A 17,755-nucleotide genomic window follows, 5' to 3' on the forward strand; every position below is an offset into this window, starting at 1 on the left:
CCTCCTGCTTCCCTTGCCTGGGAAGGACATGGGTAAGGTGCTGTCTAGGGGGTTCTAGATCTGTACATAGTGTATATACTGTGCTGTACCTGTAGGACATCTTCACAGAAGCAGCTGCTTACTTGTGGTCTGTGGGTCTGCTCATGCAAGACCAGGGCTAAGAAACAATTACAGCAATAACCACATAATGTCCAGTACCTTATATTGACTTCTTTATATATTGTACCTATCATTGTATTGCAAGAACTGTAACTAATCCACCTTCCCCTTCCTCACCTCTCCCTATCTTTCATTCCTCCTCACCTTGCCATAGTTACATGGATATATTACATCTTTATTCCTTCTGTCTATGGATGACTTTGAGTGACAAGCCAGATGGTTTCCTGTACACCAGGAAACCTTTTACTGTGCTAGGTGGTAACCATATTACCAAATTGTGGCACCTGGTGGTTTAGTGAGTAATTAACCCCAATGCATACAATGATGCAAAAGGAGTCAAAATGCGTTAGGCTGAAGAGGAATCAGTGATGCACTATGATGCATTTGTCAGTGTTGGTCTGAAAAGATGCTGATTAGGCAATTTTGGACAAAAATATTCACCAAAAATTAAGTTTTAACATGAAGTGTATCAATCCTTATTGCGTCATAGGGGAGGGTGCCTGTTTCAAGGCCAACACTCACAAAGAGTCGGCTTTTGGTTGCGGTGGAGGGGTGCACATACGATCTTTGGCAATTTACTTGAAAACTGTTCATCATCTCAAAATTCCAAGGACACCACATGAAAGCTCGTGAAATTCTGCATGTAGACATATGCATAGCTCTTGTATTGTGCGGGCAAAATATTGCGGCTGGGTGTTGGGAGGTTATTTTCACTGTGGAAACGGTATTTTCAATGCATTTTGGGTACTTTCAGTGTACTTTTACGCATCCGTTTTGTGTGTTTTTACTAGCATACTGTATAGTATAAACATCAGTGAAAATGATCTTATACAATTTATACCAGTATACCAGTACCCAGAATCTGGGGCAAATAAAATCCTTGGGAATGTTTTCCTTTGTGCATGAGTCTGTGCTGCCCTCGTGGCATTTTCTCTGATCATGTCGCACAAACTTACAGAAAACTGTAGGTGTGTGACAGGATTAAGGTGCTCCAGTTGGATTGAGCCAGTGCAAATTTATATCCAAGGGGTGGTTGGGGTTTATTGCTCATGTAATGCCACTCAGGGATGAGTAAGGCTGGTCACTCTCATCTTAAATGTCAAGACCAACTTGCCTAGCCCTGGGCGTCTAGGCTTATTATGGGACAATGTAGGATTGGCTGATGGATGGATGGATTACATCTTTATCATATCTGAATAGAGTGCAAGTAACGCTAAAACTCTTATCTTCCCTATATATATATATATATATATATATATACAGTATGTATATATATATATATATATAGATAGATATAGATATATATATATATATATATATATATATATATATATATATATATATATATACAGTATGTATATATATATATATATATAAATAAATAAATAATATGCAGTATATATATCTCATCCATCTCTATCTATCTGTCTATATATATATATATATATATATATATGAGTACAAGTCTATGATTTCCATATATAAAATACCTTGCCGGTGGTTGGTGGTGGCAACCATCAGCCACTTACTTGATGGAGTGCTACCTACTTCTTCCTTCACCCTTATCATTCTTTTTCTCTGTCTGCCCTCCTCTCTTCTTATTTTTTCCATCTCCCTTGTCACTTTTTATTACTCTTCTTTCCTTCTTAGGTGGCTTTACAGTGAGTGACAAGCCTAATGGTTTCTTGTAAGTCAGGAAACCATTTACAACACTGAGTGGTAACCATATAGCCAACCGATACGTGTTCCCTACGTGTCAGCAAGTGGGTTGGCGGAGGGTTAGTACCCCTCCCTGTAAAACAATTAACTCAGTCAAACAGCCACCCCTTATGGGATTGTGGTGTCTGGCTATAGATAGATAGATAGAAGTTACCTTGTATTTCAGGTGATGCGAAATTGTGTGAATTGCATCTTTGAGAATAAAATAAGTGATGCACGTAAGACATTCCCAGCTGTGTTGCGAGCACTGAAGAGCAAAGCAGCGCGGCTGGCACTCTGCACTGAGCTGGGCCACCATGTTCAAGGCAATAAGGCTGTCCTAGAACACCAACAGTTTGACTTAGTTGTGCGGCTTATGAACTGTGCACTACAGGTGAGACCTTATTAATATGTGATTATGTGGTGAAGGAATTGATTATACAGTTTGTATGTTAAGGTGGAAATTATGATAGATTGTTGTTTGAGAAATTTCAAGATTATTTAGGCTTTGAAAGCAATGAAATTCTAATTGGTCTTATTCCTGGACACATTTATATGCTACTTCTGTATATTACATGCTCTTTTCTTTGGTTTCTTCTGTGTGCTTTAGAATGCATCCAGTGTTGATAATAAGTATCATAATTTACATAAGGTAGACCTTCTGTCAAGTATACAGTACCGACGTAATTTTAATCCCATTTTTATAATACTATATATATATATATATATATATATATATATATATATATATATATATATATATATATATATATAAAGTATATATTAAGTATTGCTCTTGGATTGTGAATAAAATCACTTGGGAACATCAAGAATAAAATAAGAATATCCTTGGGCTGATGGGGTTGCTGCCAGGCCTACCAGTGCCATTCCATAGCATTCATTGTGACCTTACAACCAGCCTTGTTCAAACTTAAGCCCTTGTACACAGGATGACTCTCCTTTGGATGAGCATGGTGTCGCAGCAGCACTTCTACCTCTCTCAACTGCCTTCTGCCGCAAATTATGCACTGGTGTCATTCAGTTTGCTTACACCTGTATACAGGTGAGTAATGAATATGGTTATGCATGTATGTTCGTTTGTGGTAGGTGGGGGGGCTCGCCATCCACTCACTCGATGTAATGCTGTTCTCGGGTGTCTTCCCTTTCCTCCCCTCCATCCAGCTTTCCTTCCATCCTCTTCTGTCTTTCTTTCCTTCATTCTTTCCTTGTCCTTCTGCCTGTGGGTGACTTTATACTCCCTCCTCTTTCTTTCCTTCATTCTTTCCCCTTCCTTCTGCTTGTGGGTGACTCTACACTGAGTGACAAGCCAAATGGTTTCCTGTACACCAGGAAACCATTTACTTCGCTGGGTGGTAACCGTATAACCAAATTTTGGCTCCTGGTGGGTTTAGTGGGTAATTACGGAGCTCCAATCAGATTGAGCCAGTGAAGATTTATATCCAAGGGGTGGTTGGGGTTTATTGCTCACGTAATGCCACTCAGGGATGAGTGAGGCTGGTCACTCTCATCTTAAATGTCAAGACCAACTTGCCTAGCCCAGGCTCCTACGCTCCTCACGGGGCAATGTAGGATTGGATGATGAATGAATGAACGAATGTATGTTCCTTCCCTTATGCAGCAAAGGTGGTGGGTGGTATCAGATTTCACATTAAAGTGTTTTCTTGAATATGATATTTTAAGTTTTGGTTCTGTATTGTACTGTATTATGTTATTTCTACAATAGATACTGAAGGAAGCCTGTGAGGTGGAGCCAGGATTACAGGGGCTTGATTTGTATGTGAATGATTATGTGGTCTGATTCACTAGTTATCCTGTTAGGTTATTTTCTCAACTTTTTGCATTTTTTCTTTTCATTTTTCTAGATTTCACTCTTTCCAGTTTCTTGGGAGAGAATTAAATTATGGATAGTGATGATCCACAGTCCAAAAACATCCCTTCCAGACCCCACCTTATCAGAGCAAAAAGTTGCTGATTGTGCTGACTTCATTTTATTGTTAGTTTCATTCCTTGTTTTGGGGATCTGCAGAGATACCTTTCTGAGTAGACCATAGATTAATTCTTTAATCCCATGATAGACTGTACTGTCAATTACAGTGTTGTACACATATGTGAAAGTGTTCATGAATGTTCAAGTAATGTTACAACCTAATTTCTGTCAGGACCATAGTGTATGGGGTAACCAGCAGTTTTGGGAAGCAGCTTTCTATCAAGATGTACAAAAGGAGATACGTAGCCTCTACCTAGACCGCTCTCCACCCCTGCCGCCTCTTACTCGACCTCCATTGGTCCCAGACACACCTAAGGAGCCACCCCCACTCAGCCCCAAGGAGGTAAGCAGTAACAAGATATGTTTGATGGAATGGAATGGAGAGGGATGTGTTTGATAGAATGAAATGGAGAGGGATATGTTTGATAGAATGGACTGGAGAATATCTATTTTTTTTTTTTTTTTTTAATTATGTCTAGTCATATTTTGAATACCTTAGTCACATCAGTGACCCTGCCATGCCCACATGAATTCAAAGCTCCTGGGGGTGGCTGGATTTTCTTTTTTTTTTCTTTTTTTCTTTTTTTTTTTTTTATTACGAGAGATGTTGGTTGATCTCCTTTCCTTAAATGTTTTATATCACTGTAGGCTAGCCATATGCTTCTACATCCCAAATTGGATGGTGTGTGATTGGTTGTTAGTATTTACCGAAAACCACCACTTTTAAGATTTATTATAAATAGTCAGGTTTGTTGTGACAGTATTAACATTGACCCATAAGTAGTAGGCTATATTTACAGGCATACCCCAGTTTAACGATGTAATTGGTTAAATAAAACCCCTTTATTAGGCGGGGTATCATATATCTGGGTACTTTTAACATGTAATGTGGAACGTTTACCAGCCTTGGGTTCCCCCCCAACCAAGCCCAAAACCCACCCAAATGAGCCCAAAAACAAGTTTAAAGCCAGTCTAAATGGCCTAACAGCTGTCAAGGAAGGTAACCTAAGCCTAACACCTGTAAATAACTTACTAAAACCAACATATATAATCTGAAAATCGTCAAGTACAAGTCTAGAAAAAATCAAGCTTTGTAAACTGTACCCCAGAATGACAGTGTTCACCCCACCTGTGGCTAAAACACATTAATATAAGTTTAAAAACAGTTTATAATTCAACCTAGACACAATTTTAGTCTAAAACATCATCAAAATCAGTAAAAAATATCAAAACCCATCGTTAAACCGGGGTTTGGCCATCGTTAGGCGGGATATGGTGGTACAGTCAAGTTGCCTATGGTGCGGGTAATTGGTTCTGGAACAATCCCGTGCCATTGAAATAATTAAACTTATGGGAAAAATGGAATTTGGTTCTGGATATTCACCCAAAGTCCTCCTCCTTACCCCACTTTTTCCCATTTGCCCCCTCATTACACAGGCACACAATCAAGCAGTCAGTCAATGCATTTATTACACGTAACAATAGACACAAAAAATGGGAGAGTGATCAGCCTAGTGTCTACTTGGGCATAATACATTTATTCGTAAAACCGCTATGAACTGATTAGTAATGAAACACCTATCTCGGAGCTAAGACGAAGTATAATGCCTCCCTTCATCATCATCCCGTACCGTATATACGGTAAGAATGATTATTAATGTGTTAAATGTGAGTTTTGTTGATACGTGCATACAAACTTTATCAAATAAACTTCTTCAATCAGCGTTTGACCAGGCAGCCTCTGTCATCTGTAATGTTTTGGTCGGTCAGCTGATCAGCTGAAACTGGGTTGTCCAGGAATTGGAGTGTCCGGGAATTGAGCGTCCAGTTATGACGGATTATTGTAATTCCAGCTTGTGCAATGTCTGTGGTATGTGGGTGCATAAGAGATGCAATGGTATTATAGGTAGACTGCGAGATAATGCTGGTTTCATGTGTGTGGTGTGTCGGAGAGAGCAGGTGGAGATTGTCAGGCATGAAAGGATTGAGCTTGTTGGTGAGTCCCTTGAGTGTGTGGAAGAGTTTTGTTATTTGGGAGACATGTTATGTGCTGGAGGTGGGGCTGGAGTTAGCTCTGTGGCTAGAGTGAGGAGTGGTTGGAAGAAGTTCAGGGAGCTGTTGCCTCTCCTGACATTGAGAGGGCTCTCCCTCCATGCTAAGGGATCTTTGTATGCAGCAAGTGTTAGGAATGTAATGCTGTATGGTAGTGAGACCTGGGTAGTAAAGGAAGAGGATATTTGCCATCTCAAACATACAGAAATGACAATGATTAGGTAGATGTGCAATGTGTCCCTGAGTGTGAAGCCTGGGGAGTCTAGGTTTACAATGGGAGAGTTGAGAGGTAGGATGGGACTGGAGTGTATTGGTGTTGTGATGAGGAGAGGTAGATTGAGATGGTTTGGGCATGTGGAGAGGATGGGGGATGATAATTGGGTGCAGAAAGTGAGAAGTGTTAATGCTGGGTGTAGAGCAATGAGAGGTAGACTGAAAAAGACCTGGGACGAGGTCATTGAGTGCGGTCTCAGGGATAAGGAACTGAATAGAGCTGCTGCCAAAGATCGAGCAGCATGGAGAGTTGCCGTTGGGTGACCAAGGCCGATGCATGCAAGCATGTTGGAGCCTTCAAAAACGAAATGAAATGAAACAGTTATTGTTCAGTATTCTCCAATAATGTCTTTACATCACCACCACCGTGAACATCAATGTGTTTCTGTGCAGAAAATTATAGTGTACTTCACAGTACGTACAGTGATTCAATATTAGGGGTGTCTTTTAGCTGTTTTTTGACGATTTATAGCGTTTACAATGCATGTGTTTATTATTACAGCCTGATGAAAGAAAACAGGTCTCCGGGCTGGGGGGACTTTGATATTATCTCCATCGTCAATATGAAATTGCTTCTGTATGTTTCCTGTACAGCAGGAAACTATTTACTACACTGGATAGTAACCATATAACCAAATTTTGGCACCTGGTGGTTTAGTGGGTAATTATTGTGCTCCAATCTGATTGAGCTAGTGAAGGTTTATATCCATGGGGTGGTTGGGGTTTATTGCTCACATAATGCCACTCAGGGATGAGTGAGGTTGGTCACTCTCATCTTAAATGTCAGGACCAACTGCCTAGCCCCGGGCTCCTGCGCTCCTCATGGGGCAACGTAGGATTGGATGATGGATGGCTGGATGATATAAAATTACAGTACTTAACAGTAGATTGCAGTATTGTATTATTAGGAACAACTGCTAGTTGTCTTTTGGCGTTTTAAAGTGTTTTTTGTAGGGGTTAGACAGTGGATTAGTGTTATAGGGTTAGGGGCCCTTGGGGGGGGGGTTTGCATAATCCGGCATTTTGACAGTATCTAGCAGGCCTATGGCTCTGTTATGCTGGATAATGGGGAGTTTACTGCACTGTACAGGGCAGTGTGCAGGATTATTGAAATGGGAGGGTTTGAAAAAAAAAAATACAATAACAGTTTATTCACTTCATTTCATTCATTCATTCATTCATCATTTAATCCTTTGTTGCCCCATGAGGAGCATAGGAGCCCAGGACTAGGCAAGTTGGTCCTGACATTTAAGATGAGAGGGACCAGCCTCACTCATCCCTGAGTAGCATTACGTGAGCAATAAACCCTATCCATCCCTTGGATGTAAACCTTCACAGGTTCAGTCCGACTGGAGCTCCTTAACCCTTAGACTTACCAATGACGACCTGGGTCGTCGTGCATTTGTCAACCTCTGACGTCAGTATGACGATTTTGCCCGTCATCCAATGTAATTTCTAAAGAAATATTTAGGGAGTCGTCATTTTTGTTGGATGACAGGCAAAAGTGGCCGGAGCTAAGCCTGCCACAGCTGGTGCGTGCGTGCTCACTTGGTTTACTTGGCTCAGTGTTGTGTGAGGTTCCTCACAGGTAGGATGTACACCTCTTGACCTCCTGGCGAACACTTATGCTCCTTTTTCTTGCTTATATATGTGGTGTTATTATTTAAGAGAATACAACAAATATATAATGCATTATTGGAAAGTAAATTTATTCTGCTTCATATTGAAGCAAAAAATATTATTTCTTCTTGAATATTTTTTTTTTTTTTTTTTTTTTTTTTTTTGGTGAATATTTTTTTAAAGGATAGTGTAAAACTTATAGCATGTCAGCTAGCTTCTACTCATTTTTTTTTGGATTTTATTTTGTGTATACAGTATTGTCTCGTGGGACAACATACAACAGAGCAAAACTCTTCATCTTCAAAATGAGACCAAAATGGCCTTTCTATGATGAATAGTAACTTTCCTACGAGCGTTAGAAGTAAAATATCTCTACGCCACTGTTCTGAAAGCTCTCGAGCGAGAGTTATGCGCACAGCCATAATTTACGCTCTTCCCTTCACGGGATAGGGTTAATTACCCTCTAAACTAAGTAATGCAATACGGTAAACTTGGGTACTGTAATTAACTAAAGTACTGAAAGGGTACAAACTCAGGGTAATTTACATACTGAACTCTACAGAAACTTGGAGGTGAAAACAATGTGAATATCAATGGATAGAGCACCTTGGAAGTTAGGGTAATTCGGAGAGGGGGTGAGGCTCCGTTATAAATATGGGAGGTGTTTCAGAATATCACAACTTTGCCCTAATAACTAATACACTAAATTGCTTTACATGTAGCAATGAAAGATTAATATATCAGCACAGTTTTTATGCATTTTACTGAGGAATTAATATTTACCAAGGAATTAATAGCACAACGGATCATCAAAGCATGTCCTGAAAGAAATTACTGCACTTCATTTACCTTTGACTATGATGTTTTGATCTATTCTTGTTACCTCCAGATTTTTTATTTAGAATACAAAACATTTTATGTTCATGGGGTTAACTGGGGTTAACAAAGGCTTCACTGAACCTCTCCTTTAAAAAAAAAAAAAAAATAATCCACTAAATTAACCCCTTCTTCACCGACCCCTCCCCCCAATGTAAACACTACGTTTACCTCCCATACCGACCTGATAGCTCCCTCTCCCGTAGTGTGAGGGGTATTGTATATTTTTTGCCATGTTGAAACTGTTCACTCTTTGTGATTTATTTGTATACTGATGATCACATAAACCCAGCATGATGTTGGTAGTAAAAAAATGATAAAATAAATCATTACAGTATATAAGTTTACATATCTTATGTTGAAGTACTGTTACCCAGGTAACTACTGTACAAACTGACTTGAAAAAAAATGTCCTGCACAGACGGATGGCTTATTTATTTACCTTTTAAGTTGAGCATGACGTGTGTGGACATACGTGATGGTGATGGCGACCTTGACCCACTTGTTGCCGAGAGTGCAGCGTCACTAAGCTCGCTACTAATTTCCTCCTCCTCCTCACTCGCATCAACCCTGCTATCATTTTCAGGATCACAGTCATCTACTGACACATCAAACACTGCTGCATCATCATCTGATACATCTAAATAAGTATCCTCATGAGGAATAAACTCGTCACTATCTGAATCCACCAGAGACGCCATGAGAGAAAAATATCCTGTACACCCTCTCTCGTGGTCAAGTGCATGGTAACTGACTCTCTCAGGCAGGCCAAGGGGTGTAAATTTTGCCGTATGTCAGCAGAAAATATAGTATGATATCTGTAGTAGAAATTATAAATAAAATAATGATAGGTCTAAAAGAGGTTACATCACAGATGAGTAAGCAAGCCATTGGTGCCACCGCAACTCAGTCATGACGTATCTTATGATGTCAGAATTCGTCAGAACTTCGTCACAGTCTTTGTTGTCAAAACACAGAGCTGTTGCTAACACGAAGTCCTCAGAAACAGCCTTACCGGGCTACCCTGAGGCCCATCAGCTGCCATTCATTAGAGGGTGTACCAGCATACCACGGTAGCGGTTCCGGTATCTCACAGGTGTTTACAGGCGATGTACGGGGTTACATCAAAACACATTTTCGGTAAAGAAGGGGTTAAAGCTGCCAAAGGTGGCAAGTGTGTAAATAAAGACATCCTCAGGCTAATGGGGTTAACCCTTTGAGGCCTAAACTCTTGTAACCTAGATATTTAGTGCAGCAAAGTACGCCAGTTGGGAATGTATGCTATCTGAGACTTTTAGTGGTGGACTCTGGGATAAGGTCTTGCCAACGTAACCTTATTAACTAATGTTTTGCAGAACTTTTTAGCTCTTTTTCTATTATTTTTCTGTCTCACAACATTCTGAACAGGATTTAATTAATTTAACGAGTTTTATTTTTACTATTATTTTCATTCAAATGTTTCCAAATGGGGGGTTAAACCCCTCCATGTGCACGGCCTAGGTACTTTATATAAAGTGATTCTTACTGAAAAAATAGTCATGCTATGATGCAGTAAATGCAAGATGTGCTGTACAGTATACAGTCCACGCCAAAAGTTCGTGCACCCCCGAAGCAACAACTGTAAACAATACTTAACAATATCGTAATATTAATAAAATGGGTACTTACAAGTAATTAGTGCTTCAAAGGTCTTCCTTTCATCATCAGGCACTTTTTGAGACATTTTGGGACAAAATCTACTAGTTTCCTTAAATGTTCTGGGTCAATATTCCTCCACATCTGTTCCACTGCTTTGATCAGTTGAGGGATGGAGTGTGTGTCATGTTTCCTTAGCTCCCATTTAATAATTGCCCATAAATTTTCAATTGGGTTCAAATCTGGGGAAATTCCAGGCCAATCTTCAATGAACTCAACCTGACAATCTCGCAACCACTGTATCACATCACGGGCTGTGTGGCATGGTGCACCATCCTGCATAAAAATGTCAGTCTGGCAAGCCTCAAAACACTCTGGCATGTAGTCACACAAGAGTTCCAGGTAGGTGTTTTTATTGAGGTTCTCATTTTTTGAGAGCACAACTAAATTCCCCTGACCATGGTACCCAAATGCACCCCAGACCATAACACTGTCAGGGAATATTTCTGTCTTCCTGGTGTACCGAGGGTCGAGTGGGTCACTGCCACTGCGACGATACATATTCCCACCTCTGTTCCCACCCACAGAAAAAATTGTTTCATCACTCCACAGGACTTTCTGCCATTGCGGCGGGGGCGGCAGCTGCGATAACCCAGCCTGTCATGCAGGATGTGTTGCACTGTCCTCTTGGAGACATGAGCCAGGAGTAGTGGGTTATTTTCTTTTATTTCCCTTGCTGAAATGCGTGGGTTAGCTTCCACTTGTCGCTGGATAACATTTGCAGTCCGTTCATTGGTCTTCCTTGGTCTCCCAGACCAGTATCCATGTTCTGGTACTTCCTTGGCACCACCATCCTTAAATTGCTTGATCAGTTTTGAACAGTTCGTTCTGCAAATCCAACGATCATTGAGATATCCTTCACTGACTGTCCTGACTTGTAGAGGGACACAATGCATGCCAGCTGCTTTTTTGTAGAATGCTTGGGATTCTCCATGTCTTTTGTAGAGAAGAACAACTAACAAGAGAATGAACAGAGTAAAGGACACCTCACTCTCAAGCACTTCGAAGAAACCACCAGCACGGAGCTACTGAGATCCCCCGAGGCGATTACAGCAGCAGCTGGATGCATTAATACTGCCAGATGTACGATATCACTACCATCCCCCCTTCGAGGGAGACACAGCACACAGTCTGTGTCAATTAAGTCGCGACACGGTCCAGCTTAATAGTTAGGCTATTTCAACTTATCCATGGACTGTCACATTTGTATTGGAGCAGCTGTATTAACCTTGCATTTATCCTTTGATTGAAAGAATAAGCAACCTAATAAGCCATGTTCGATAGATCAACATTTGCATAAATGTGGGTGTGGCTATCACATCTTCCGTTGTCACCAGCCACTGCCTTTTCACCAGATACTGAACGATGCATTACGGAAGGTTATATCGTTCACTAGACAGAAATGCGTGAGCCATATTCTGTCGGAAAACATCTCAGAGTGCCTGAAAGTTAAAAGAAAGCCTCTAAACTACTACTAATTTTTTAATACCTAGTTTATTAATGTGTAGGGATGTCTTTCTTTCGTTTACACTTGTTGTGTCAGGTGGCATTAGTATTGTTTACATGTGTTGCATTAAGGGGCGCACAAATTTTTGGCGCGATCTGTATATAGTATTTTACAGTAAATTATGGAGGTACTGTACCACTGTATTGTAGAAGACTTTGTTGATTATTCCTGTGTGGTCAGTGGCATAAAGGAGATGCCATAGTGTGTAATCATGTGAATCAACTGATTATCTCCCTGTTCTTCTGCGGGACAGAATGTTCCCCGCGTGTTTGGGAGGAGGGAGAGCAATGCAGGCAAATATCAGCACAAGGGCAAGCAACATAAATCCATGGAAAAGCTGTGGTGTGACAACAAAGGACACAAACTGCTTGACAGACTAAGCATGTCCATGCACCAGATGACTTGATGTATGTGACTGAAGTGGAGTGGGTAGGCTGGGCTTTGTTTTAGCAGGCATTGTCAGTGTCACTTGGGTGGCGGGGAGCAGTGGGTGGCTTGAAATATTCAGGGTCCCTATGCACTATTGGGAGTATTGGTTAATGTCATAATATACAGATACAAAATTAATTCAGCCAGATTTTTTGCCTTTTCTGATAATGGGAAAGCAGCTGGAGTTGATGAAGGTGTATCCAGAGATGAGTAAATATAATGGAGAGAGCAGAATGAAGTGCTTGTTGGAGATATGTAAGAAGGTATGAATGAGTGAAACTGCCAGCAGAGTGGAAAAAGGCTGTGATTGTATCCTTGTACAAAAATAAAAGTGAGCGAAGTGAGTGCAAGAATTATCGTTGCATAAGTTTATTGAGTGTGGTAGGGAAGGTATATGGAAGAATTGTTATAGAGAAAGTAAATTATCAGAAGCCCTAGTGAGTGATAAACAGGGTGGCTTTAGGAGTGGCGGAGGATGTGTGGATCAAATATTTGCAGTGAAACAGATAGTGAAGAAGGCTTATGAGAAGGACTATAAGGTGTTTATGGCATTCATGGATCTGAAAAAGCATATGATAGACGGAGAAGGATTGTGGAAGGTTCTGTGCATGTATGGTGTAGATGGTAAGCTGCTAGGTGCTGTCAAGAGTTTTTATGATGGTAGTGAGGCATGCGTAGGGGTAATTGGGCATCTAAGTGAATGGTTCAAGATCGGTGTAGGCATGCAACAAGGTTGTGTGATGTCCCCATGGTTGTTCAATATCTGTATGGATGGGGTGATGAGAGAAGTAAAAACACGAGTAATGGGGAGGGGGATGGCATTGGTAATGAGTGGTGATGGATTGAATACCGTATCTCAAGTTTGTTGTATGCTGATGATGCAGTACTACTTGCAAATATCGGACAAGAACTTGGTAGACTGATGCAGAGTTTTACTGATGTCTGTGAGCATCATGCCTTGAGAGTAAATGTAAAAAAGAGTAAAGTGATGGTGAAAAGGTGACTCCTAGTGTGATGTTACAGTGAACGGAGAAAGACTGGAATTGGTGAGAGAGTTCAGATACCTGGGCACAGTGACAGAAAGAGAGGAAATGTACAAAAGAAGTGGAAAGTACAGTAACACAAGGAAGGAAAGTAGCTGGTGCTATGAAGGCCATGATAAGAAACAGAGGCTTCAGTGTTGCTGCTGCACGAGGCTTACATAAATGAGTGTTAGTGACGGCTTTAACATATGGATGTGAGACTATGGTGTGGTGTGAAAATGAAAGTCAAGAGTGAGAGCAGTGGAGATGGGACTGCTGAGGAATGTATGTCGAATACAGAGAGTGGATAGGATACGAAATAATGTGATACGTGAAAGATGTGGAGTGAGGATGTCTGTGGACACCAGAATCGAAAAAGGGTACTGAGATGGTATGGTCATTTTGAGAGAATGGATAACAATATATTGGTGAAAAAAGTATATCTGAGAGAATTTGAAGGAGGGAGGAGGAGAGGTAGGCCAAGGAGAAGGTGGAGGGATACGGTAGATGAGTGTGTGAGGAAGAGAGGTTTGGAAATCATTGAGGCTAGGGGACTGACGAGATCGAGGTAGCTGGATGAGTATCGTGAGAAGTGCATGATCAGGGATTTGGCACCCCTTTTTAACATGACAGCTCCTGGATTGACTCCACCGGATTCATTTGTGTGGAGCTGCAGAATGTGGTGAATGTTTTTGGTGTAACAGATAGATCCAGGATTCCGGGGGCTTGAATGATGAGTGAATGGAAGCATGGCCCATTGGATTGGGCAAATTTGGGCTGTCTGGACATTGATACTCCTCACCCTGCCCTAGGGTGGGAAAAGAGGTCTGGATGATGATGATGATGATGATGATGACGATGATGATGATGATGATGAAATGATGATGATGATGATGAATCCCTGGCTGCCTTGGAGAGAATGCCATCGTACTTGACCCCTTTCTTACACCTAATCCTTCTGCATTTGCTGTTAATCTTTTCATTCTGTTGGGCTCCTCTGATGACAACAACCTTATCACCTCAACCTGTCGTATCGCTCCAGTAAGGCCTGTGGACTCTCCCAAGAAGCGGCAGCTGTGGCACTTTGGAGCTGCAGGTTGGGAGGTCCTCAGGCAGTACTTCTTTGATTTTCCCAGGAATGAGTATTGCTTCCATGGCTGAGAGCCATCTGAGTGTGCCTCGCGCATATTGTGTCAAGCATGGAAGTTTATAGTCCTTTCTCTTATCTTGTGATAAATAAATAAAAACATATATATATATATATATATATATATATATATAAAATAGTTTAATCATGCTTGTTCTAATGGTGTCCTCAACAAGAAGGTGGCCTACAAAAGGTACCAGAGCCAGCCCATCCCTGAATCTCATTTCATTTGTGCCTTCATGCAGAACTGTGCCAAGAATAATTTCATTCGTACAAAATGCTCTGAACTCTTACTCAAGTTCTTCCCACTCCATCTGGCACCGTGCCTAAAACCTTTCTAACAATGGTACTTCATCATCCTTCCCCCCTTTTTTCTACTGTGATGGCTCTGTTGCATTTTCATCTACTGAAAAAGTGGAATTCTTCACTCTGCCATTCTCCTCGAATTCCACCTTAGACAATTCTGGTACTGTTCCTCCATTACTTACCTCCTCTGCCTTCCTCTTGGCTAACATTAAAGTTTCTTCATCTGATATTTTCTGCCATCACATGCCTCAGTGCTAATAAGGCATATGGGTCCGATGGGTCCCTCCTGTTGTCCTCAAGAACTGTGCTTCTGTGCTTACTCTTTGTGTAGGTAAACTTTTTTTCCTTTGTCTGTCAACTTGTACCTATCCTTCTTGCTGAAAGTTTGCTCTCACACAACCTGTCCCAAAGAAGGGTGACTATTACCAGCCCTCTAGCTATCCACCAATTGCTTTAACATCCTATATTTCTAAAGTTTTTGAATCTATTCTTAAAAAACTTTTAAAGCACCTCTTTTTGTCACAACCCTCTTTTCGATCATTAGTACGGATTCTGCCAGGGATGCTCCACTGACGGTATTCTCTCTTTCCTTTTAGCCTCCTGGTCATCCTCCTTTTTGGACTTTGATGAAAGCCTTGCCATTGCACTTGACATCTCATAGGCTTTTGATTGAGTGTGGCATAAATCTTTTAATTTCCGAACTGCCATCTTTAGGTTTCTATTCGTTTATCTGTCCCTTCATCTCCGGCTTCTTTTTTGGTCATTGTATAACTGCAATCATAGACGGCCACCTTTCTTCTCCTAGAGCTATCAATATTGGTGTTCCTCAGGACTCTGTCCTATCACCATCTTTCATCCTTCTATTCATCATTGACCTTCTAAGCTGTAAGTCTAACCCTGTCCACTTATATGCTGATGACTGCACCCTTCACTTTCTATTCGCTTTTCACAGTGTCCATCTCAGCAGTTACTTGAGCAAACAAGAGGTGAGGCTGTTTCGCATTTTGATGTGGCTCATATCTCTGATTGGGGTAGAAGTAATCTTGTTTTTAAAGCATCAAAAACTCAGTTCTTACATCTTTTTGACCTGTCAAAATCTTCCACAAGAGTATCCTCTAATTTGTAACAGTATTCAACTTAATCCTGCATCATCTTTGAATATACCTTGGGTTTCAGTCTCTTGGGATTTATCTTGGAAAGATCATATTACCTCTGTTGTAAAATCTGCTCCTGAGAGATCAGGTGTGCGAAGCTGACTCCTTGCCTTCTTTTCCCCTGCACAGTTGTTGACTTTATATAAGGGTTTTATTTGCCCCTGTGTAGAGAACAACTCTCATGTGTGGGGAGGCTTCACACTTACAGCTCTTCTCAACAAGGTGAAGTCAAAGACGTTTTGTCTCATTAACTCTACTCCTCCAGCCAATTCCCTTCAACCTTTTTCTCTTTGTCGTAGTGTTGCATCATTATCTATTTCCTATCGTTACTTCAGTTATCGCTGCTCCTCTGAACTGTCTGCTTGCCTCTCTCCACCACTACGGCATGGGCATAATACCCGTTTAGCAGCAAACCTTCATCTCTTTTCTCTCCTACTCTCTAATGCAAGAGTAACCATTACTCCCAGTCCTTCATGTATGCAACAGGTCAGCTCTGGAACTGTCTTTTTCTGTCTGTACTTCCAACTGCCTTTGACCTCTAGTAATTTGAATGCAGTATATCCAAGCATCTCGAAAGGAACAGATCTTGAATTTGTCTGTCTGTTATCTTGTTTGTATTTCGTCTTGGGAAGAATAATCATGCAAGTTTCTTGCCTTTGGTTCCTTCTTCCTTGGATAAAAAATAAATAAATGAATAAATAAATAAATAAATCGGGATTACTGTACTGCAACAAAATGTACAAAATGACTCCTTTTTTCATGACATTAGCTCAGATCAAGTATAACATGGGTTTGACACTTGCCAGATGGCAGCACTGTAACAATCTTACAATTTTCTTCCTAAAAATCATAGCACAGATAGAAATCCTCATGTCATCATCATTTGAATGTATGGACCTAGCAAGCTTCCTTCCCCCCTCTCCTTGCAGGATGGTGGATGGAAAGATGGACGACTGTCATACCTCCGAGCTCATGAACCCTCTGCACTAGAGATCGCAGCTGAACAGATGAGATTGTGGCCTAACATAGAACCACGTGAGTTGTATTTGCGGTGTGATCAGCGAAATCACCAGAATATTGTTTACAGCATGGATCTTGATTATGCAGAGTTCTGGCTGATACTTTTCTATCTTCACAGCAAACATAGCAACATTATGTGGGAATAATTTCTTCAGTATTATTAAAGTATGCTGGATGTAAATTCAGATTCTTTTTTTCCCATGAACATTTGTATCCACTGTACTTGAATTCTGTATCTGTTCCATTGTTTCTACTCACAGGGAAGCAACAAGAACTAGTGGAGCAGGAAGAATCGACATTGTACTCACAGGCAATTCACTTTGCAAACCGCATGGTTTTTCTTCGCATCCCTCTCGATGTCAGTGCTGCTGTCCACAAGAGAGCCTTCTCTGATCGAGACACTGCCAGTAATAGCATTACCAACAGGCAAGACCTTACTAATTATTTATACTGTATAATTTTGATGAATGGTGGTCTAGTGCAGGGTTTCTCAACCTTTTTTTTTTTTTGCTCTTGGACCCCCCTTTGAGCCGCATTTACCTTTATGGCACCTCTCATAGATGCTGGTAAGTGGATGAACAATGGTGAAATGTGCATCTTACATTCAAATCTGTTGGGAGAAAGTAATAATTAAATGCACATGGAATGTTCCAAGTTGGAGTCAATATAGGGACTAACTGTACGTCACTTGAATGTTTCAGGTTTGCTAGGTTTTGCCACCTTTATAACATTATGGTTTGTTTCTTGTGAATATAAAATTCCATTTAATACAAGCTGCCTTTTTCAGTG

At 40.8% G+C, this 17,755-nt stretch overlaps 1 protein-coding gene across 1 annotated transcript in view; it reads left to right on the forward strand.

The window, feature by feature from the left end:
- The window catches only part of Sbf (SET domain binding factor), a 219,984-nt gene that overhangs the window by 67,130 nt on the left and 135,099 nt on the right, over positions 1-17,755 (forward strand). Inside the window, exons 14-18 of the mRNA XM_080268179.1 lie at positions 2,045-2,251; positions 2,807-2,920; positions 4,038-4,208; positions 16,876-16,981; positions 17,227-17,392. Of these exons, the coding sequence (XP_080124305.1) occupies positions 2,045-2,251; positions 2,807-2,920; positions 4,038-4,208; positions 16,876-16,981; positions 17,227-17,392 (764 nt within the window). The remainder of the gene's footprint in view (positions 1-2,044; positions 2,252-2,806; positions 2,921-4,037; positions 4,209-16,875; positions 16,982-17,226; positions 17,393-17,755) is intronic.

The sequence above is a fragment of the Coenobita brevimanus genome, chromosome 26 (genome assembly GCF_032717465.1).
Source record: "Coenobita brevimanus isolate Jiangsu-jjx chromosome 26, ASM3271746v2, whole genome shotgun sequence".
NCBI classification, from domain to species: Eukaryota; Metazoa; Arthropoda; class Malacostraca; order Decapoda; family Coenobitidae; genus Coenobita; species Coenobita brevimanus.